Source organism: Papilio machaon, chromosome 19, assembly GCF_912999745.1.
Source record: "Papilio machaon chromosome 19, ilPapMach1.1, whole genome shotgun sequence".
Lineage (NCBI taxonomy): Eukaryota > Metazoa > Arthropoda > Insecta > Lepidoptera > Papilionidae > Papilio > Papilio machaon.
Genome location: NC_060004.1, coordinates 233,335 through 255,807, shown reverse-complemented (window position 1 = coordinate 255,807; position 22,473 = coordinate 233,335). Strand labels below are relative to the sequence as shown.

The 22,473-nt window shown below is 35.7% G+C and overlaps 1 protein-coding gene across 7 annotated transcripts; it reads left to right on the top strand.

Annotated features, from left to right (window-relative positions):
* The first annotated feature begins 964 nt into the window (after positions 1-964).
* On the top strand, positions 965-21,178 carry LOC106716367 (P protein). Of its 7 annotated transcripts, none has more exons than XM_014509886.2 (20): positions 965-1,031; positions 1,126-1,287; positions 14,035-14,138; positions 14,437-14,557; positions 15,168-15,228; positions 15,336-15,471; positions 16,061-16,206; positions 17,662-17,851; positions 17,941-18,080; positions 18,206-18,409; positions 18,605-18,720; positions 18,836-18,974; positions 19,120-19,255; positions 19,352-19,449; positions 19,610-19,711; positions 19,875-19,968; positions 20,206-20,348; positions 20,442-20,552; positions 20,664-20,811; positions 20,903-21,178. In XM_014509886.2, exons 1-20 carry the CDS (start codon positions 967-969, stop codon positions 21,079-21,081), a joined length of 2,595 nt encoding a protein of 864 aa, XP_014365372.2. In that variant the 5' UTR covers positions 965-966; the 3' UTR covers positions 21,082-21,178. The 7 variants fall into 7 exon arrangements, with proteins under 7 accessions (XP_014365372.2, XP_045538659.1, XP_045538664.1 ...); XM_045682703.1 differs by having other exon boundaries at positions 17,932-18,080; XM_045682708.1 differs by lacking the exons at positions 965-1,031; positions 1,126-1,287 and adding an exon at positions 5,387-5,414 and having other exon boundaries at positions 13,830-14,138; positions 17,932-18,080.
* The last annotated feature ends 1,295 nt before the right edge of the window (positions 21,179-22,473 follow it).

Genomic DNA, 22,473 nt, shown 5'->3' with positions numbered 1-22,473 from the left:
TGATAAGAGATGGCGCTAGCGTTGGGAGCTCGTAGTGACAGTTTTGGCCAATAGATGTCACTGCTATTTTAACTAATTTTACCGCTTGATAAAAGATGGCGTTAACTTGCTAGGTACAGTTTAGGTCAATAGATGTCGCTGTAATCGATCTTTTGCCACTCGGTAAGAGATGGCGCCAGTGTCTGAGATTGTAGTGACAGTTCTAGCCAATAGATGTCGTTGTTTTCTTTCTATTTCAGCTGGTTGATAATAGATGGCGGTAACTGAAGCAGGTAAATTATTGGACAATAGATGTCGCTGTCATCGATCTTATTTCCCCTTGATAAAAGATGGCGCTAGCGTCGTCGTGACGTTTGTAGTGACAATTCTGGCTTATAGATGTCATTGCTTTTGTTTTGACAAATGATTGCCACATGTAATAGATAGCGATAACTTGGTAAGTATTCTAGTTACAATTTTGATTAAAAGATGTCACTGTGAGAGTTTTTCCCACCTTAAAATTATCACCTAATATGAGATAGCGCTAGCATTTCACATGTACCACAAGTGCAGTACCCATTTGGTGTTATAGATGTCACTGTATTAGGCTTTTATTGCTCAAGTACTTCACTATAAAAAAATGAACTCAACAAATTTAATCTATGTGAAAATATAACCTGCAGTAACGGTTTAGGTAAAAAAACTACGGTTCTTTCTTTTCGTATTTCTTTATTAAAAAAAGCTCTTTCCCGTTGGCCAATATACTCTTAAGATATGGCGCTAGCATTGCATACTTTTCTTTTTTATTTACAAACAATGATTCATTAATTCTATTCTACACTAAAAATGCTTCATTCAATTTAATTTTAATGTCTAATAATCAAAAATAGATGATTTATATAAATCGTAGTATGTAATAGTAGCCTAATTAAATTAATACACCGCGACTATTTGAAACTTCAGTACATCATAGAAGCGACGAGGAAAATGTGGGTATTACAGAAATTAAAATACATGAATTTTTGTAACGCAGCCACATTGCTGTCAAAATTGTAAGTGATGTTTCAGTCTAGGTTATGAAATAATATTTGTAAGTAAATGTGTAGTACTTGATGTTAAATTTTTACCAAACTCTGTGCGTGTTAGTGTTGGGAAGATGTCGAGTTCGTCATCGGTGTCTGTGATCGAATCCAGCGTCGATGATAGAAGTGAGAAGAAAGGTCGCAAGTCGTTCTTCGGCCGTCATGGCGTGCTCACTATCAGCGGCTCCAGTGGAGACGCCGACGTCTCTAATCTGGATTGTGAATGGTAAGTGCGTCTATGTTCAAAAGTTGTTTTCTTATAATTTTCTCTACAAATTATTTTGCGAACGGGTTTAAATTGTTTTCATTTTGCACTGTAATTTTTTATTTAAATATGTGTCTAAGCTGTTCAAATAAAATTGATTTTTAGTACTAATTATCATGGATCATGACGTGTTTAGCTTTAAGTTTGTTAGTCTATTACCTTTTTACATTTAAATTAGTTACATTTGAAATTAACATATACCATCTTTACTTACACCAATTTCAACCTTCCGAAATGTCGAGGTGGCGTTTTTCCCTTGCAACTTAGTAATTCTGCTATTTTCTTATGTGCCATGGGAATTGATAGATAGTTGGAAAGACATTTCTGCATGTAATTAAGTCATCCTGTCTCAAACGTCAGTTTAACAATAGTTTTTTTTTTACTTAATATGCTGATTCGCTTCCCTAAAAGCGCGGCTCTATATGAAGAGTTTCATTTGTGGTAAGAGTATTTGATTGAATACAAGCTTGATTATGTTGACTCCAAAAATCCCCGCTTCGCCTCCCCTACTATTACTGTGAGTGTTTTGTTTACCTTTAAATGACGAAATTCAATTACATATTTGTGTTACGGAAATTATAATTTCCTAATTAGATTTTTATCTTTAATAGCTTTTACCCGCGACTCCGTCCGCGCGGAATAAAAAAAAATGCACACAAAATAAAAATGTTCCTATATCCGTCTCCTAGTTCTAAGCTACCTCCCCATTAATTTTCAGCTAAATCAGTTCGATCGATCTTGAGTTATAAATAGTGTAACTAACACGACTTTCTTTTATATATATATAGACAAGATATCTATAAAAATTATAATTTTTTCAGAAATAATCGAAATACAAATTTTACGGAATGCTATGAAAATGGTAAAAAGAGGTATAAAGATAAGGATTATAGGACAAAGGAATGAATGTTGAAATAATAAATTAGATAAGATTAGAAAGGGTTCTTTTTTTTGTAAAAAGTGAAAAAATGTTTTCATTGTTCTCTACGAATCCAAGATATTCAAAGTTGTAAGATAATATTGCCGCGTCCTGTCGCCTTCTTACAAAAAACCTTTGTAGTACCTAACAATAATTAAAGAGACCTAAAACCTGGGATAATTGGATACATAATGTTTTAGTTTTTTGAACGTATAAGCTAAAGTTGTTACTCTTTGATTCACAACTCTGCTTAGTCTTAATTTGGGAGATTGGTTAGAAAAAACACTATGTCTGACATTGTATTGATACATATTGTTGTCACTGTTTTATCAAAGAGAGTGAAAAGGATGACAATACAAGAATCACTGCAGAAGAGTTCTAGGGTTTTAAAATTAGGATATTAGGATTTTTGGTAAAAATGTTTTGTTGTTAACGCTCCAAACCGGATTGGATCGGCTCGGCTCGGCTCGGCTCGGAGAACACGGCCTTGAACTTCACCTTGAATTAATGTAATGCACGACTCCATTGAAAGTTTATCGTTCCTTACAAAGTTATTGCGAAAAATGTAATAAAACGAAAGGAAAATTTGTTAATGGCCAAAATAAATTCACAATCATAAGAGTTAATTCGTAGATACTAGATACCTTGTTCCTCGGATTACATTCACAGATAATAATTTGAAATTCTATTAAAATTCTAAAATTGAGTGGATATGATGAGGTGATGATGTAAATCTATTGTAATTGGTATGAAGTCAGTACCACTTGGGTGTGAAACGGTTGTTGTATTCATTACATTTTTTGAAGGCAATTTAGAAGAACTAAGAATAGCCACGTTCATTAGAATTTTATCGGCCCTTTTTGTTAGCAACCCCGTAAATGAAATGTATATTACAGTTCTATAAATTAGTGATTTTGGACATTGTATGGATAGTAAATTTTACATTTATCGTAACATTGATAAATTGTAAACTTGAATATTGTATGTATGAGGATATAGTTACAATAAGTGTTATGAAGTGTACAGTGTAGTCAACATGAACAGACTTCAACATTGAAACATGACTCAACATCATGGTGAGTGGTGACAACAAAGTTGTCGACTGATGGCGACATTATAAAATGTTAGACCGGAGCCCCAAACTGTAGCCATGTGTCATCTCACGTGTTGATATCACACGTGCTCGGCTACGAGAACACACTGATAACATAATATGATAGATAACGCAGTTCGGAGACTGCGGTTGACTCGCTATTAAAGGGAAATAGGTTTTAACAATTTAAATTTTTAGAGACCAATTCTTTGCCCTTCTGCTAGTGCGATACTTATTTATCTTGATTTTGTATGTTCTTTGACGGACTTTAATGCTTGGCATGTAAAAATGACTGGTTGTTTCGATTTCAAAATATTTTGTTATAGTTTTAAATGTAATCTTTGAAGTTAAATTTATAGATACGAGTGATGGATAAAACGACAAACTTCTTTGGCAACTGTCGAAAAAAAAAAGAATCGTCACGTTTGAAACATATCGTTACACGAGGGAGAAGGAAGATGCATATTGTCTGTCGAGCGAAAGAGAAAGAGCTTGCATATGTTGTCAATCCAGATACCTTAGGCAGTTTCACTTTTGTCACGTGTACAATATGGCAAGTCCTATTTTTAAAATTCGAAATATTCGACATACTTTTATCGTAACACATGTAAAATACACGGTAACCATTGAAGTATAGTATAGTAATGAAGGAATGCCAGTCAATAACGCACTCCTTCACAACGTCTGCGAGTCTGTATAGTTAGTCATTTCATCGCTAACGCATCGTCAGAATTTTCCGCAATTTATACGTTCCAACCACGTACAGATAAAAGACAACTACTTAAATTGTGAACTTGAGAACCTTGATTTTTATTTATTCTTCAAATTTTCATTTATCACACCTCTTTGTCACATATATGTAAGTTGTGCCGTATTGCGCTTTAATTAAAAATATACTTTTGCTGACCTCAATGAAATTAATCTTTGCAGTAGGTCGTTCCGCCAGCTGGAGTAGATAAACATAAATCTGTAACACGACACGTTGCTTTTCCAGGTGTCTGGCTCCGGCGCGGCGCTAACGTTGCCGCTTTATGTTACAATGTTAGGAAAACTGAGGTCAAAGTATCAAGTATTTTTTTCTTAAGACATCATTGCGTGACGTCCGATGTATCGTAGAAATCGGATGATACATATCGTTCGCTCAGGAGAGCTGTACCAGTCACTCGATTTCCCGGTACATATATTTAATTTTTTGACACTAAGATCATTAGAGAAATTAATGCCGTTTGATATGAGCTTTGTTGTATATTATAGACTTCACATTATGAATAACAAAAATACCATATATGATATATACAGTACGGATACTGAAGCCATAATAGTGTTCATATTTTACAAAGGCATAATTGCGAGCTTGTTTCTAAAACAATAGAGAATCTATCAAATACAATAAGATGTAAATCTACGCGCGGAAGTGTTTTATATCTACTAATTCATTAAATCTTTCTATAACTATGGACAATGTGTTCAAAAAAACATCATTTGATGTCAACTCAATTACTTGGTTATAATCTCACACGTAGTAGAATTATATTATGTAAAGGATATCTTTATGTTATATTTATCTATATATTGTTGTGACAAAACATAAAATGCAAAGTAAGCCTAATCTCAACGATTTTCTTAACCTACTGTATAAATCAATAACTTTGTAAGCTATTTTATAATTTTACAGTAGTTCCTTTCTTTTCAAGATAAACATTGTCACCGCGAAAACTGGGATCTTTTTTGTTCGTATATTAAAAGCAATTTTGATATAAGTTTAAATTTTAATATATCACAAGCTTGGATACATTGTCATTCTTAATTTTGTTTTTAATAAAAAATAAATAAATCTTTGTGGTTTAAAAAAATACATTTGAATTAAAATTATTGTACCTACCTACGTGCCTATGAGTAAAATTATCTATCTTCTAAGATAAAAATCGAGGGAATTTACGATTAAACATTACAGTATTGAAGCCATAACAAGTTGGTCATCCGCTTTTCGATTTGTTTTGCATACCTTACTCACTTTATCGCAAACCGTCAACTACTCGTATGTATTATCGGCGTGTCGCCGCTAGTCGTCTTTACGTAATATCCTCTTATTTTTACTTATATAGTTTTTTTCCTGGTGACTCGTATCGGCCTTCGAGCACGAGTGGCCAACTTATTTGACTGAATGCATTCCTATTTTTGGTTGACAGTTTTTCTTATTTTGCACTATTCTTTCAATGTTTTCAAAGTGTCTTCGGTCGCTAAAACGGCCGTCAACTTTAAAACATCGAGCTAAAGAATGGAATTGTTTGAGCACGTAACAGGTCTGCGTCCAAAACACTGGCAACTGATAAAGCGGCGGACACAAGCCGATGCATTCGACACACAGTCTGCACGCCGACGCAGCCGACGCCGGTGCGCGCGCGCCTCTTTTTGATTGTACATATACGGCAAGAAATCTTTCATTGACCAGCGTTCGAAAAAGCGGTTTGACATTTATGAAATAAAATAGTGATTTTGTGTTAAAGTGGTAAAATAATGTTTATGCGTTTGTTTTGTTTTCTGTGTGTATGATTACGTTTTTTTTTAAATCGTTAATCAATTTTTTAATTAAATTGGCTGTTATAATATAGTTAAATTGGTTCTTTAAAAATTACTCTCACAAACTTATTATGTTTTGATAAATGAGAACGACTAAACTTAAGATTAAGTACCAGCAAGTTGGCGGCTGCAATTTTATGGCGAACAGAGTTTAATATCGAAGGACTTACTAGCCAAAGTTAAAAGTTGCGGAAACTAGTAGATTTTTAGTTATTAAATAAATAAAATCGTATTTTAGGTTAGATTTTAAATTACTTTTGATGTAACTTTGCCGGAGACGTTGCAAATTTCTCTTGTTAAGGAACCAAATTCTGCCCATTTCATATGATTGTTTAAAATATTAAGAACTAGCTTTTTCCCGCGACTCCGTCCGCGCAGAATTAAAAAAAAAAAAAAACGGGGTAAAAATGATCCTATGTCCTATTCCTGGTTCTAAGCTACCTGCCCACCAATTTTCAGTCAAATCGATTCAGCCGTTCTTGAGTTATAAATGGTGTAACTAACACAACTTTCTTTTATATATATTAAGAATACTGTCAAAGTCAAAATAAGTAGGATATTTGGTTTAAAAAACTTAAATCGAATTACATAGAGTATTTTTTAAATTTACTTCGGTAAAATACATGACGTAAGACTGTTTAAGATATAGCCTTTGGCCATTTTAAAAAAAACTCAAAGTTACGTTAAAAGTAGTGGAAAATTTAACCTAAAATACGATTTTATTTATTCAGTTACTAAAAAATCTACGTTTTGCAACTTTAAACTTTGGCTAGTAAAACTGTTCAAACGATAAAACTGTAAAAAGATGAAAAAACTTGAGAGGTGTGTTGGGACACCCGGATGGAACGAAGTTCCTTTCGATTAATTAGTGAAGGAACCAATGTTTATTCTATGAATAAAAAACTTAAGCCTTCACAAGAAGTACATTTTATTTCTATGAATTTTCGTTATATATTGTCACGTCGTTGCCATGGTGAAGTAGCGCTCATTCGTCGTTAACATACTTACTATAGCAAAAAGTGTCGTGATAGCTTTTCGTAAGAATTTTTTCCGTCTAGCCCCCTTTCACAACGCGCGATAAGGAACTTCGTTCCAACTGTTCGCCATAAAAGTTGCAGCCGCCGACTTGTTTGTACGTAATCTTAAGTTTAACCATGAGACCTATATAATTATAATTTATACTACATGACAGTGAGCCAACTGGAGACTTCGAGAAAAAGTTAGTAAGATAGTCTGACAGTAGTAGATCTCGCAACAACAATTGTTGGGTGCACGAATGGGCCGGGACGACCCGGTAACAACAAACTAACAAGCGAAAATGTCTACGTTTCACTACTATTATAAAAAATGTGATTATTATAAAAATGGTAGGCGCGAATAAACTTGTTACTAGGCAATGGTATGATTTTTTTATTATAATATTAATTTTACCGATGGTGAATTATTTATAAAAAACGGCTTCAAGTGATGAATTTTATTTGTATATTCACGAGGTCATTATTAATAATGATAGAAAATTATTGATAATTTTTAATTCCTTAAATGTACCCTAACACACAAATGACACATTTTCAGGGATGAGGAAGTGACGTTCACGCCCCTACAAGTAATACACTCGGCCGAACGAGCCTTTACTTTCTAGCCATACAATGTTCTTTAAATCGCTTTGTCTTGTAAAATTTAAACTGTATCGATATCGGCCTTCGGTATTCCTTTGCTTTGCTTATTCATATAAAATGTTCTTGTCCTAAGACTTCATCTGAACTTGCGATCATCATCATCATCATCATCAGCTCACTATACGTCCCCACCGAGGGGCTCGGAGCCTACCCCAATTTAGGGGTGACTAGGCCATAGTCAACCACGCTGGCCAAGTGCGGGTTGGAACTTGCGATGACAATATCAAATTCATCATTTATTCTTATTTACGGCATGTAATTCAATTCAACTCGCAGGAATAACTTTCGATGTTTATCTTTCATCGAAGCTTTCTATTATATCACTAATGCAGTTAATTGATAATATAAATGTGAGCGGTGCGAGTGTCGTGTCGTGTCGTGTCGTGTCGTGTCGTGTCGTGTCGTGTCGTGTCGTGTCGTGTCGTGTCGTGTCGTGTCGTGTCGTGTCGTGTCGTGTCGTGCCGTGTTGTTTCGTGTCGTGTATAGACGGAGACAAGACGGTATCATTTACTTTCTATTTCTATGTCAAGTACATTTTTCTTACATTTCATAAACAGTAGAAACTTTAATACATTGTCTTTTCTTACATCACACTGTGGCGTTAGTGAATGTTTTATTGTACCGTATGTTGTTATATAGGTATATGTAATGTATTGTATAATATTATGTCGTTATGATATTGACATATAGTATGTATGTATGTATCATAAAGATTTGTGGTCAATTAATACATCGATTAAAAATAAATCTTCGAGATGTCAAATGAATCAACTAATTTAGTTTGACACATTTAATTCTCACTTGAATGCAAAATGTATTATTATTTTTATATGATTTTAAATTATGCAAATATTTAATCGCTAGTTTTCACACATTAAATAACACATTATGATTGTTATAAAATTAATTTTATCTAATACTAGCTTTTACCCGCGACTCCGTCCGCGCGGAAAAAAAAATAGAAAACGGGGTAAAAATTATCCTATGTCCGTTTCCTGGTTCTAAGCTACCTGCCCACCAATCTTCAGTCAAATCGATTCAGCCGTTCTTGAGTTATAAATAGTGTAACTAACACGAATTTCTTTTTATATATATAGATATAAAATTCTCGTGTCACAGTTTTCGTTCCCATACTCCTCCGAAACGGCTTGACCGATTCTCATGAAACTTTGTGAGCATATTCAGTAGGTCTGAGAATCGGCCAACATCTATTTTTCATATCCCCCCCCATTTTTTAACTGCGCGCGGACGGAGTCGCGGGCGACAGCTAGTAGAATATAAAAATATGAAAACCTTCATCTAACTCTGTAACGTAATCTTTGATAACTAGTCTTTGTCATCATCACATACGATATCGCGCTTATTTCAATGGAGAAAACAATTGTTTATATTTCAGAATCTTAGTTTAAATGTTATCAAATGGCTTAGACAATATAACAATTATTCTAAGGATTCAATAAGCATTAGATTTAGTTAAATATGCAGTTAGATAATTTGTTATTTGTTTTTCATTCGTTATATGTACGGAGGTAAAAAGTCAATATTTTATTTTGTTTTTCTTTAACTTCTTTAACTTTTTCACTTCATCGAGTTGTAGTTAAAACAAGATTCAAAATTTTGATTCGTTAGTTTATTTAATTTGAACAAAATTGTAGGAATTTTTTTCATGTTTGTTTTCCATAAGAGAAAAATAGTCCGTAATTAATGTTATTAACGTAATGACGGTTTTATGTAAACTGTATACAAGTATACATAATAGGTGACGTGATGTAGGACACTGGAAAATTTTATATCTTTATTCTAATGGGTGGATTTTAATCTCTGAAAGACAACGATAATACCAAACACGTTTCTATTCGATGACCAAACATGTTTTGAAAGTGGAAACCCGTAGTACATAATACACGTTACACATTTTAATCTCTGTGACACAAAGCCATCATCTGCTGTGTCAAAACAATAAGCTATACGAGATTTTGTTTTCAGTTAAAAAAAAAGAGTTCCGCGAACTATTGAAATAGTCAAATATTGTGCAGTTTTTATCTATTACAGTAATTTTAATCCATAGATTAAAATATAGGTTAATATATTTTGCTATTTGTTATTTTTTTTTACCATAACCTCAATTTTTTTAATAAAAGTTTTCGCCATTTTCTCCTACGGGCGTGATTATTATTAAAATGGTTTATTTAAATTTATGTGATTACATTAAAATTAATAAAAGGAGAAGTATGATGATAATAATCATTTGCAGCTATGTACCTAGGTACCGCGCGAATGATTGCACTGAATTAACTTTTTGTTATAATCAAGTCGCTAGAACACTGAATGTTAAAACACATTATTACATGATCATGTCAAGGTAACCCTTGCTAAACAGTACAAATTCCAAACAATAATACATTTTTAAACATCAAATTAAACAGTAATGTAAGGCTCTGTTATAACTTCCAGATATGTTACTTTAATTTGATACTATCATTAACTAGGTAAGTAAGCGTTTCTATCGCAATGGTTATTTGTTTTAGTTTATATAAAAATAATCGGTTGCCGATGAATTTGTCAGCGGGGAATAAAATAGGAGCTTATGTTACTCCAGTTACCTTCCAGTAATAGTCCTGTCAGTATTGATCCAGCCGTTTCGGAGATTAGGTTCTCGGAATAAACGCAGATTTGCGGACAGACAGACAAAAAAATTGAAAATTTAGATTTCCATTATAAGTCACGAAATCATGTTTTATATACATCATGTGTTTCTTAACTCCAATTTGATTAATTGCCACATTTTCAATCGGTTTTAGTATTTTGCCGGTTTTTCCTTCCTTCGCAAGATAAACCAAATCATAATTTATATGTTACAAGTCCCGACCTACTTTAATATCTCAGTTTGAGCATGTTCTAATTGAATACTTGGACGTGTTAACAAATGCTAATTCCGTTTGCACGATTCCCACTTATTTATAGTTGTTATAATTGTAGCAATTTGCATTAGTTCTATTGAAAAACATGTTACAGTCACACCCTTGTTTCTTTGTGAATTAGATGTACAGTCTGTTTGTTCACATGTGTTCAGCTTCTTACATTGATTGTCGGTTCATAATTTCCATTTCACATGTAAGTCACTTTTGTTTCGAACACCAGTGATGACTTACAGCAATGAAACGTAGTTAGTCACAGTAAAAAAAAATAAAAATGTATTTATTTTAAGTAAATCTTTACAATAAGTTGCCGGGGCTTCCCAAAAAGTAGTCAGGGGACACTTGTGAAGGGAATGCCAGTGTGTTTACAGTAGCAATCATAAAATAGCCTCCGTTAACTCAATCTAACGTAAACAAGTAGGCAGAGATTAATTAATAATATGTATCTACAGATATTAAAGGAGCCAAGAATCCAATTGTATAACTTAACTTGAACTAATCTTTTACAAGCCGAAAACTTATTGACTTACATTGTGAATATATTTTGCAAGGTTTGACAATAAAGACTTTATCTATGTCGGCATGGAAATGTAGTTTTTATGAGCACAAGTTTTATGTGCAATTCACAGTTATCGCGGTCGTTTTAAAACTTGTGAAGTTGCTAAATTTTAATTAATTTCAATATTTTAGTGGCCGAGAAACAAAACAAATGGATTGTGAGATATACAAAAATGTGTGTTTCCGTTGGCGAAACATTCGTAAAAAACATATTGTTTTCTTAATAATGAAGTTCTTTCAAATGACGATGAAAATATAATTTTGAACGAGTACGAGATTGAGAACGGAGACACACGATATAACCCGATTTTTTAAATTTTGTAGGTAACATTTTTGCCTATGGTAGGTAACCTATTCGGGCTGGAGCCAGGGTGGTATTTAAATAGTTGACTATGAGTGTGGCCGTCTCTTGGTGCCAAACTACAAAGTGACCAATCCCCCGATGTGACAGGTATCAGTTTGAGATAAACATCCGTGTTAATAATATAACAATTCCTGTGCCGTTAACGAGCGAGCGGTAATGTTGTATGTTTGTTCATCACGACGCAGGCGCCACAATTAGACCCTTCCGGTATACACCGCGGCTATTGTTACCTTGGCAATTAATAATTTTTAACTGTTAGTCCATGTGTCGCTTTACACTTTTACTCGAATTTAGGATAAAAGTACTGTTTGTAGCACATACTGTGCTATGAACTTAAAAGGAAATTATTCCAAATAAATTACTTGCTCGTTTTTCAGGTAGTCGAATCGTGAATATAAATTTAGCATTCATTTAAATACATCAACTTTATCCTTTCCTTGTGTGTTGTTTCGTTTGTGTCGTGTGGTTGTGCATTATAATATTGTAACGCAGTGGCATAGGCAGGGTACCGTTCATACGTCTCTAACAATCGTGCTCTGCTAGACGCAGACAACCCCGATTGATTTCCGCAAAACTTTCCACGATAAATAAATATTAATAGCATTAGTTGCAATACGTATATAGAGTTGTTACATTTAAGGGCATATGTAACGGAATGTTATTCGCCATACATCTGAGAGAGTGAACGGGAACCATATTAGTTTGTAAGGTAGACGTACACGGATATATTCAAGCAGTGGACAGCGCAAAGCTCCAGTGATCGGCGTGCTGCTGGTACCATCGAAACGAATGCTTAAAGCTGTCCTTATATGCAAGCTGGCAGTATGTTAGCATTGGAATTTTTATATTAAACATTTTCATGTTACGTCACAATGCAGGTACACAAAATATCTATTAGTAGACGACATCGGATACATTATACCGACATGTTATCGTGCGAGTGCGACGGTACGGCGGACATGCGAACTGCAGGGCGGCACGTTCTAGCATGTAACAGTACACCATTGTTTACTGACACTTCTCAGAACCGAGACATCGGACTACGATAGTTTATAGTGCAGTAGTTGCTAGTACCTTTTCTAATTAGCAAACAAGCTCGTTTAAATTTGAGTTTCTGTGGTATTACAAAATGTATCTCCGCTCGTGTTAAGTTGCAACCTTATAACTTAGTGGGAAAGGCCCAGGTTACGATTTCTATTTGGTACAATCCTGGCACCCTTTTTTTGCTTATTCCATATTATTAACTATTATGATAATATGAGAACGCCTAAAAATGTAAGAAGTAGAAAAAATAAAGATACCTTGCCTTTTCAAACGTACACAGGCTGTATTTTTTTCTCTTTACGTATTTTTCTCATTTAAGTTTAATGATATATTATATCAATAAATATGATCTGTGACATCTCAAGAGATTAAACACGATATGTCTTGTACGCAATAACCGGTTTTATCTGGATTTGTCAAGATAATATATCATATGTATCTTTCACAAGAGACATTTGTACATTTATAAGTACCCTCTTGAAATTGATCGTGAAAATCATGCGAGGACAAAGGGCAAGTAAACTAATCATTGAAAATTGAAAATGAGGTCCCTTTTGCTCCAATTTAAAAGATCTTTGGTTTTATAGGTATTTCTTGGTTTGATTGATTAATTTATTTTAATTTAGTAATATTTTTCTTGTAAAAAAATAAAGGCTGGTGCTCACTGTAATGCATATTTTTATATTTTTATTCAAGGATAAATATTTTCGTCATGAATAAATCACTTAAAAAGTTGATAGTCTAACTAGCAATTTACGTACACGATTCTAGAAAGTAACAAAACGTCAGCCTGTGAGATCCGGTCTGAACTGGTTCGAAGCGGTTCATTCCAGTTTCGAGGCCATTGACCCAAGTTTTTACATTGTGTCTGTTAACTTTGAATACTTTTAACAATAACATTTATTTAACTTCAGCATAGTTCGTGTTTTATTTTTATTTTAAAAATGTCACTAGTATCTAGGGCAAAGGTTCGAGTAGCTTTAGTCGTACTGCTAAGTGCTAATCAATAGTTTTAAGGAAAACCTTTACGAGTACAAAACATGTGTGGTTTTAAAATATAAACGTCGTAATATGTGTATGTCACCGCTTTAACATTACTACGAGTATAATAAGCAAAAAATAATAAATATAAGCACTGTTCATTGACAAAGTATCAACTTAATATCGACGTAATGCAGCTCTACTGTGTATGTACATATATAACTGATAAGTTATCATACGGTATCTATAATGGAGGGATAAACGCTAAGTATTTCAATTTATTATTGGAAATGTCTGAAAATATATCTACCAAATGTACTCATCGTTTATGCAATTAAGTTTTGATAATAAAACCCCTCATCAACAGAAACCAAAACAATAAATAAACAACATAATTTACCAAAACTTCATTAATCATACGAGTGCTATAAAGAAGTCTTGAAAAACGCGGGTAGACTTTAAAAAGTGCGAATGTGACAATGAAAAATGGCGGATTTCCTGACGAAACTTAAGAGGCTAGGTAGAGGAGATGCGAGAAAGACGAACAGTATATATTCGATGGTGTCGTGCAGTGACCTCACGCCGGGCAGCCTGGAGGTCTGGCTGGACCTGCCCGACGAGATCAAATACGACCCTTCGCTCGCGCCCTTCAAACAGCTATACGAACAGCGACATGGTACGTACTGGGTTTACCTTTAAAACTTGTCATTAAAATGTTCATGCAAGACGAGAGAGAGCGAAATGTTTAACTTGACAATACTTCACTTCACTTCACTTATTAGGGAAAAGTAACATACTATTATGGTTTACAATACATTGAACATCCGGTACAAAATCAGGAGTAATTAGGTCTGACAAAGGATCTATAATTTATTTCATTTGAAAATTGCACGGTGTTTCTTTGGATGCATGTCAATATACTTTTTCGTTGGTAGTTTTTATCAAAACACTAATTGAAGCTATTTTTATTGTAGGAAAGTTGGAGATATCTGAACAGCACACGGAAGGGGACAAGACGGTCGGCAATGGAAAGACGACGGATAATTGTATACCGTCTGACAACGGAAATGAGGTCACCAAAGACTGCGAGAACGGGTGAGGGGAATAAACTAAGTTATGATTTTTTTTACAATTAAAATAGCGAAAAAAATACTGTAAGGAAAAAGTAGGTCATACATGTGCTGACACTAAGATAAAAATATTTTATTAATGTTAATGAATGTTTTTGTTATTTTTATAACAATAATAAGATTATAGATATTTTCATGTAGAATCTTACAATATTATTAGTATTTCTCTCTTTGCTCTGTCTCGTGATTTTTGGATAGTAGATGTCATCAAATAATAAACTAATCAAACCGTAACATGAATCCGTACAGGAGACACAAAGTAGTCGACATTGACGGCAAGTAATATAGATTAAAACAGCCTATTTTAATCGTAAGCCTTAATCGGCTTAGTTCTATCCGTTGCGCGTTTAAGTTATTAAATGACCATGTGACAGACAGACAAACAGTCTACCAGTCAATGTCAATAACGCAGCCTGTTAGTACAAGATTTCTGTTTTCGATGCATAAAGTGCTGCTTTGACATTCATTTACCTAATTATAATTTATGTTTAACGTGTGAATATGTATCTAAGATCAGATCTACTCACTTCGTTACAATATAAGTTATAACAGTTATTTGAATTTAATTTGTTCAGATTAATGGACCAAATGTTACCAGAAAAAGAAACCAAGAAGAAATCAGCGAAAAAGAAACGGGTAACGAACTTTTTTTATCTTTAATTGAATCAAATCTATTTGACAGAGATATAAGACAATATGCGCTAGAATCGAATCAAAATTTAACGAGGGCCTGTAATCCCCAGATAAACCGTATGTTGCGTGTCATAAAATTGGGCTCGCTGGTGGCCTGCTGGGGCCTGTTGACCGTCTCTTTGCTGCTCAACATGGAGACCAGCGACGTGGTCCTCCATACAGCGGTAGAAGCCGGCAGTGTTAAAGGTGAACATGTACTGCTTATTGGTAAATAATCATTGTTGAATGCTTTTCAAAGGATTCTATGTGGTCTATTACAATGTGATTTAAAGTTAAAAATAATTTTTAAAAGTGTTATTCTGTTGATATGTAGTCAGTTATTTATTAAATAATGTATTTTCATATCTTTTTCTCACCTTGGCAATTTTAGAAAGATGTCACAATATCGTTGTATGGTCATATTACATTGGTTATTTTGCTACACCAGTGTCTTCAGATCGTCATTATTCACAGTCGTTTTGTAGTCATAAATCCAGACTGTTTTTTAATAACGCTGCACTCTTCGATTGTTAACAGTATTCTTCCCAAATTCCTGGTTTATATTGCGTGTAGCTTTTGCAGCATTACAACTGAAGCAATAAATATATACGAATATCGATTGAATTTATATCGGTGCAAAATAACAAAAAGGAGTTCGCAAAATTTAGTTGGAATGTGAGTTCTGTGATGGAAATTTCTACTATAAACATGGTTATGCCAAAAAACTTTGCGTGTAAAATGAAATCCACAATTTCATATTGGTACATATTTAATGATTAGTGGTAAATGTTTGCAGAGTACGAGCTCAGCGGCACGTCTGACACGGCGAAGGTCCTAGTCACACTGGCAGGTCCATTCGAAGAGGCGGCCACTAATGACTCTAATAGTCTACTCTATCTCTACCTACGTAAGACTTCAAATAGAAGGAGTGAATATGAACAGGTAAGTTTAACCCAACTCTTTTACTTGTCTATCATCTCCTTCTCACTCTCACGTAGTCTCAGTATCACAATATTATTTGTTTTTATCACAAGCGATAATCAGCATAAAATCTCAACAAAAACATTATGCTTTCGGAAAATAGTCATCCAGTTATGTTGATCTAGCTCTAATGTTTTAAAAAAACTATTAACATTAAATCTGTCAATTATTTTGTGAACCGATATTTTCCAGAAATAACCGTCAGTTATACGTTATCGCTAGCTTAATTATAAATTAACTTTCCTCTTATAAATACAATTAAATTTTTGTCTCCGTTATAATTGAGTAGCTCTCGACCGCGACTCCGTCCGCGCGGAATTAAAAAAAAACTTATAAGTAGCCTATTCCTTACAGACTAAGATCTACATAGGTGCCAAATTTCATCAAGTTCTTTATCTAGATCAAGATCCTTTAAATCGTTCTGAAGATACCTTCTAACAAACATTCATCCATCCATGTAAACTTTCGCATTTATTATAGTAAGAAAGTAAGAAGTAAGATTTTGTACCCATATACATATATGGACAAGAGTTTAAACAGCCTTTGAATGTATAATTTCGACACAGCACCCTTTGCTCCGACCTCGAAACAAGTGTACCGAACACGTGCGTAGCTTCCCAAGTAGAAAATTGTAAGTGAAACCGCGGTACAGTCGTAAACAAAAGTGTTACAAGAACATGGCAACAAATTATTGTTACACCATAGGGAATGGATTTATAAACTTTTTTTTTTGTTCAAACCTCTACAATTATAGTTTACTAGAGTATAGATCAGTGTTTCCCAACCTTTTTGGATCCATGTCCCATTTTTCAGGATGAACATGACTATTGCCCCCTTATAAATTTTCTTTACAAATAAATTTCTCTCGAGGCCTAAATTTACAATGTTAGAGAAATAATTAAATACTACTTTTGGCTGACTAGATCAATTTCATATAAAATTTTTAGACACGAAAACTCATATAAATAGTTTAAGTGCAACGGATTTTTGTCTCTAAAACGTGTTTATATGCTTTTTAGCACTAGCTATCATTGTAAGGATGTAGCCTTAAGTTTTTAAATCTCCGAATTGCCCCCCATCTAAATCCAAATGACCCCTTGGGAAACACTGGTATAGATTAAGTTAGGACCAAATATTAAAATTGTAGCTAAACAGTTGTTTCATTGATGGAACTCTATTAAAAAAAACATTGTAATTTGATAATTATCTGTTAGCTAACTTATTGCTTGGGGAAGGTAAAAATGTAGTTTTAAAATGTACAATCAAACAACACATTATTGCAATGGTATTTACTTAAAATCAGGGAAAGTGGTCAAGTTCATACGCTGCTGTAAATTCTTTCCTTCTAAAGTGGTGAGTAAATCTCATCGAATATTTATAATTTTTTTTATTAACGTCTTTATGAATTTGCAACAGAACTCGAGCGTGTGGACGGTGCGCTTGAAGTCGGACGATGTGATGGACTTCGCGGCCAGCTCCTCCGATGCTAGGATATTGGAACTGCAGCCAATAGCCTATGATCGCGACACCAACACAACACGTGACCACAATTCAACAAAACCTGTGAATAGTTTCAAAGGAAAAAGTGTCGACGTAGATGAAAATGGTAAACCAAAAGTAACAGACAAGTACTGAATATGGAACAGTTTTTTTTCTTATTTTTATTATGCTCTCGTCATTTTTCAGATTCAAAAGTAAGGTTATGCATATGGAGCACGAGCAACAACACGGTGCCAATCACCGTCAGCTACCACGTGGACCCCATATCCGAGGAGGACGGCATCGTCTACGCCACGCTACTGCTCGCTTCCTTGTACATACTTATCATTTTTGAGGCAAGTAATAATTTTATGAAGGTTGTATACTAACCTGTTTTAAACATCAACGTCCTTAATTTTTGTAAAATTTACGGTGAGAAGTTATTTTGGCATATCAGACGCCATCATGTATTTTTCGGCAGGTGGTGAACAGAACTATAGCGGCACTACTTTCATCGTCACTGGGCATCGCGGTGCTGGCGCTGGGCGGAGCGAGACCCTCGCTGCCCGAGCTTGTCTCCTGGCTGGATGTGGAGACGCTGCTGCTGCTCTTCAGCATGATGCTGCTGGTTGCCATCCTGGCGGAGACCGGCCTCTTCGATTATCTAGCCGTGCTCGCGTTTGAGGTAAGCATCGCTGAATCGATCATCTTAATTTCCAAGACTACAGATTTATTTCCTGTATAAGTTAAATACAGCACATCAAGTTACAAGCAGCGTAATTGTTGCCTTCTACTGTTGTATGAAAAGAGATGTGAAATATGATTATATTCAAAAATGCGTGCGTCTTCACGTAAGTTATTCAATAGTTGAACATTTCAGGTGACAGGAGGCAGGACGTGGCCGCTTATCAATTGCTTGTGCTTCTTTACCGCTTTCTTCTCCACGTTCCTTGATAACGTAACGACGGTGCTTTTGATGACACCTGTAACAATAAGGTAAGATTCTTGTAATTTTAATAACTTAGGTGTCAATGTGTGATGGGAGTAAATATCGAGCAGATGCCCTAATATTATCTGACTATATAAGTCATACGTCTGTTACCTGATGTAGGCTGTGCGAGGTGATGCAGCTGAACCCGGTGCCGGTGCTGATGTCGATGGTGATCTTCAGCAACGTCGGCGGCGCGGCCACGCCCGTCGGCGACCCGCCCAACGTCATCATAGCCAGCCACCCTTCTATATTACACGAGGTAACCCACATCAAATTACAACGAATAATTGTTACCGTTTCATCGTAGAAATGTAAAACCTCACTCATGTAATCCACGCAAAAGTGGGACCTTTTATTTATTTTTTCCTCCGCGCCTTGCAAATGATCCGGTATGTGCGTTGCAGAACATAAACTTCACGACGTTCACTCTGCACATGGGGGCGGGCATCCTGCTGGTGGCGGCGCAGACCTACCTGCAGCTGCGCTACATGTTCCGAGACATCAACACGCTGCGCCACACCGTGCCCAGAGACATACAAGGTGAATCTTCTGCAAACATCTCTTAACCACTCATTATGATATGAGGCTGAGATCTAGTCGAGAACATGAACACTGTGCACGTTTGTGTCGGGTCAGAGCTGCGGCAGGAGCTGGCGGTGTGGCGACGCGCGGCCGCCTCGCTCGCCTCCTACTCGCGCGACGAGGACATCGTGCGCAGAGCTCTAGAGAAAAAGGTTCGCACTTTCTTGTTATTTGTTTTATTTATTTGTTCAATCGTTCCTGTGATCATCAGTAAATTATTTAAGTTTCCAAAACGAAGATATTGAAATTTTCGTAAATTTTTCAGCCCGTTTCCGGAAGCTTATATCGTCATTGATAAATTGAACTTTTTAGGTACAGAAACTGCACGCTACCTTGCAGAAGCGCGAGTCCGGCAGCGGCGGGTCCAAGTCTGATCCTCTTTTCTGTTCTACTCTGGCGCAAATGAAACAAAAGGTGAGCTCACTGCCTCCTAACTACATGAAGCGACAGCTTTAATATCTAACCCCAGGTTTCCATCTCATTTAAACGTGCGTCCTCTAATATGCACTGATCACGCAGTGTTGGTTGTAACGTTCAATGTTTGTGCGTAAGCTAACGTGAGTGTTGTCGGCTGCAGTACCGCATCAGGGACAAGCCGCTGCTGGTCAAGTCTGTGGTGTGCGTCGCTTTCGTCGTCGTCGTCTTCTTCCTGCACGCTATACCGGAGCTGCGTGAGTATTACATTGCAACCACACAAATCACATGAAAAGATACACCTGGTTTGAGAACAGAAAGGTTAGTAAGTTAATAGAACCCACTTGTAATTTCAAGACCATTTGTACCTTGTAAATAAGACATGATATAATTGGCGACTGATATGAGGAGGATGATCGTTCGGTTGCGGCATTGCACCGTGCGCCGAGGAAAGGCTACGAGCCATAGTTGTAAGTGTCGCGCGTCGTGTGCAGAGCGGCTGTCGCTGGGCTGGACGGCGCTGCTGGGTGCGCTGCTGCTGCTGCTGCTGGCGGAGCGCGAGGACCTGGAGCCGGTGCTGGCGCGCGTCGAGTGGTCCACGCTCCTCTTCTTCGCCGCGCTCTTCGTGCTCATGGAGGTTACGATTCGTTCAAATTTACTTCTTCCCCTCCTCTGCTAAACGATGAAGAACTTAGGCAGTCAGGAAATATATTTATTGTACGTGTTACAGGCACTGTCTAAGCTGGGTCTCATATCCTGGATCGGCAGGATGACGGAGTCGCTCATCCTGCAAGTCAACGAGGAGTCCCGTCTCACCGTCGCACTCCTACTCATCCTGTGGGTGAGTAATGTCGAGAGTCGTGATTGTCACATTTTTCTGATGAGGTTAAAACGTATTCGCGGCGGGAAGGTGGTGCGGGTAGTTTCTCGAATGAGACGTGTTACGTTGCAGGTGTCGGGGGTGGCGTCGGCGTTCGTGGACAACATCCCGCTGACGACGATGATGGTGCGCGTGACGGCGGCGCTGAGCGCGCCCGGCGGACTGGCGCTGCCGCTGGCGCCGCTCGCCTACGCGCTCAGCTTCGGCGCCTGTCTCGGAGGTCAGCCACCTGCCACATATATACATCAAATACTCATATTTCAATTGTCAGCGAATGATTGGACGGATCTGGAGTGTGCACATGTTTGCAGGTAACGGCACGCTGATCGGCGCGAGCGCGAACGTTGTGTGCGCCGGCGTGGCGGAGCAGCACGGCTACCGCTTCTCCTTCCTGCAATACCTCAAGGTGGGCTTCCCCATCATGATCGGGAACCTGGTGGTCGCCTCCGTCTACCTCCTCTTCTGTCACAGCATCTTCCAGTGGCACTGACCACCGCGCGGCATAAAATGGTTCATCCATTTCCCATTTTAATTTGTCAAACTATTTTAATTTCTTTATAAGTTTAAAAATTAAAATTCAAAGCTGTGCTCATCAGATTCACACTTTTAAAAATTAATTACATATTTCAATGTAAATGATCGAACTTCCAGTTAAAAACTTAATTATTTATTTGAATTTAACTCGTTTAAGAATATTGATGACAGTAAACGACACAAATACACCTAATAAACGAGTTAAACGGTCCAAATAATTTTATAAATAAAAGTAAATTTTTGGTGTCTCAGTATACATATATACAGACTTATAGATATTAAGTTTTATCTGATAAAGTTAGAAAGATAGTTTTTACGTCAATCGACTCTTAGTTACTTTGTTATAATTTTACGTGCACGTGGAGGAAAAGTCAAGCGTAGTTTGTAGTTTTTTCGTAAGTAGGTACTTTATTTAATTTCATTTCCTGTATCTCTCTATTAAACATATTTTATTTTACAATTCTTTATCTTCACAATACTTTCTATATTAACACATTCCTAACATGTTATTAATTACCCCCCCCCCCACACACACCAAGCTTTATTTAATTTATATAAGAGCACGAAAAAAATGATGTTGAATCTTATATAATAAGCGATTTATTTTATATTCTTGACCTTTATTTATTTTAAATGTAGTTTTGCAAGATAAAGTTTTCCATACTGGTGTAACTTAAAAGCATTCAAGAAACACTACGAGTTTTATATAATCAGGAAAAATTATATATCCTTAACTTTTGTATGTATTCGTTTTACAGATAATATTTTGATTGAAAGAAATTGTTTGGTTTTTATCGTTGATCGATTATTTGTATTGTTTATTATTATTTCTATTAATTTGTATCAGTATTAAGTAAAAGTGTTTTGTGATATTTTGTATTTAGTTATAGTACGTACTTACCTACATATAACAATTTAAAATATGTACATGATTTTTTTATTATTTATTTATTAATAACACCGAGTTGCTGAATGCGCGCACGCAACAATTTTTATTCATGGATCCAGTATTCATTAAGTTATGGCATAAGTATAAAATATATATTTAGAAAAAATATGAATTTTATAGATTGAATCTGTTTTAATGACAGATAAATAACAATGAATTTTGTAAAATATTCTTCGAAGTTAGCCTTATAACTTCGTCATAATTGTAATATTTTATTCGTAGTTAATAAAAGATATTATTGAAGAGAGTTCTACTGTTAGTCAATGTTGCCCTCAACTCTAATTGTGTCCAACCTTCCCTCACACAACTGTCCTCTGGTATAACTTAAATTACATTCCAAAGCCACGGTCACATATAGCTTTAGTTGCACGCGGCACAAGTCGCATGTTAAATGTAGTT

Bases quoted from the DNA above. Each gene is read 5' to 3' on its own strand.
- LOC106716367 (XM_045682703.1), top strand. From the start codon at position 967: ATGTGGGTATTACAGAAATTAAAATACATGAATTTTTGTAACGCAGCC. The intron at 15,229-15,335 runs GTAACGAACTTT...TGTAATCCCCAG, and splicing joins AATCAGCGAAAAAGAAACGG to ATAAACCGTATGTTGCGTGT. The intron at 19,712-19,874 runs GTGAGCTCACTG...TGTCGGCTGCAG, and splicing joins TGGCGCAAATGAAACAAAAG to TACCGCATCAGGGACAAGCC.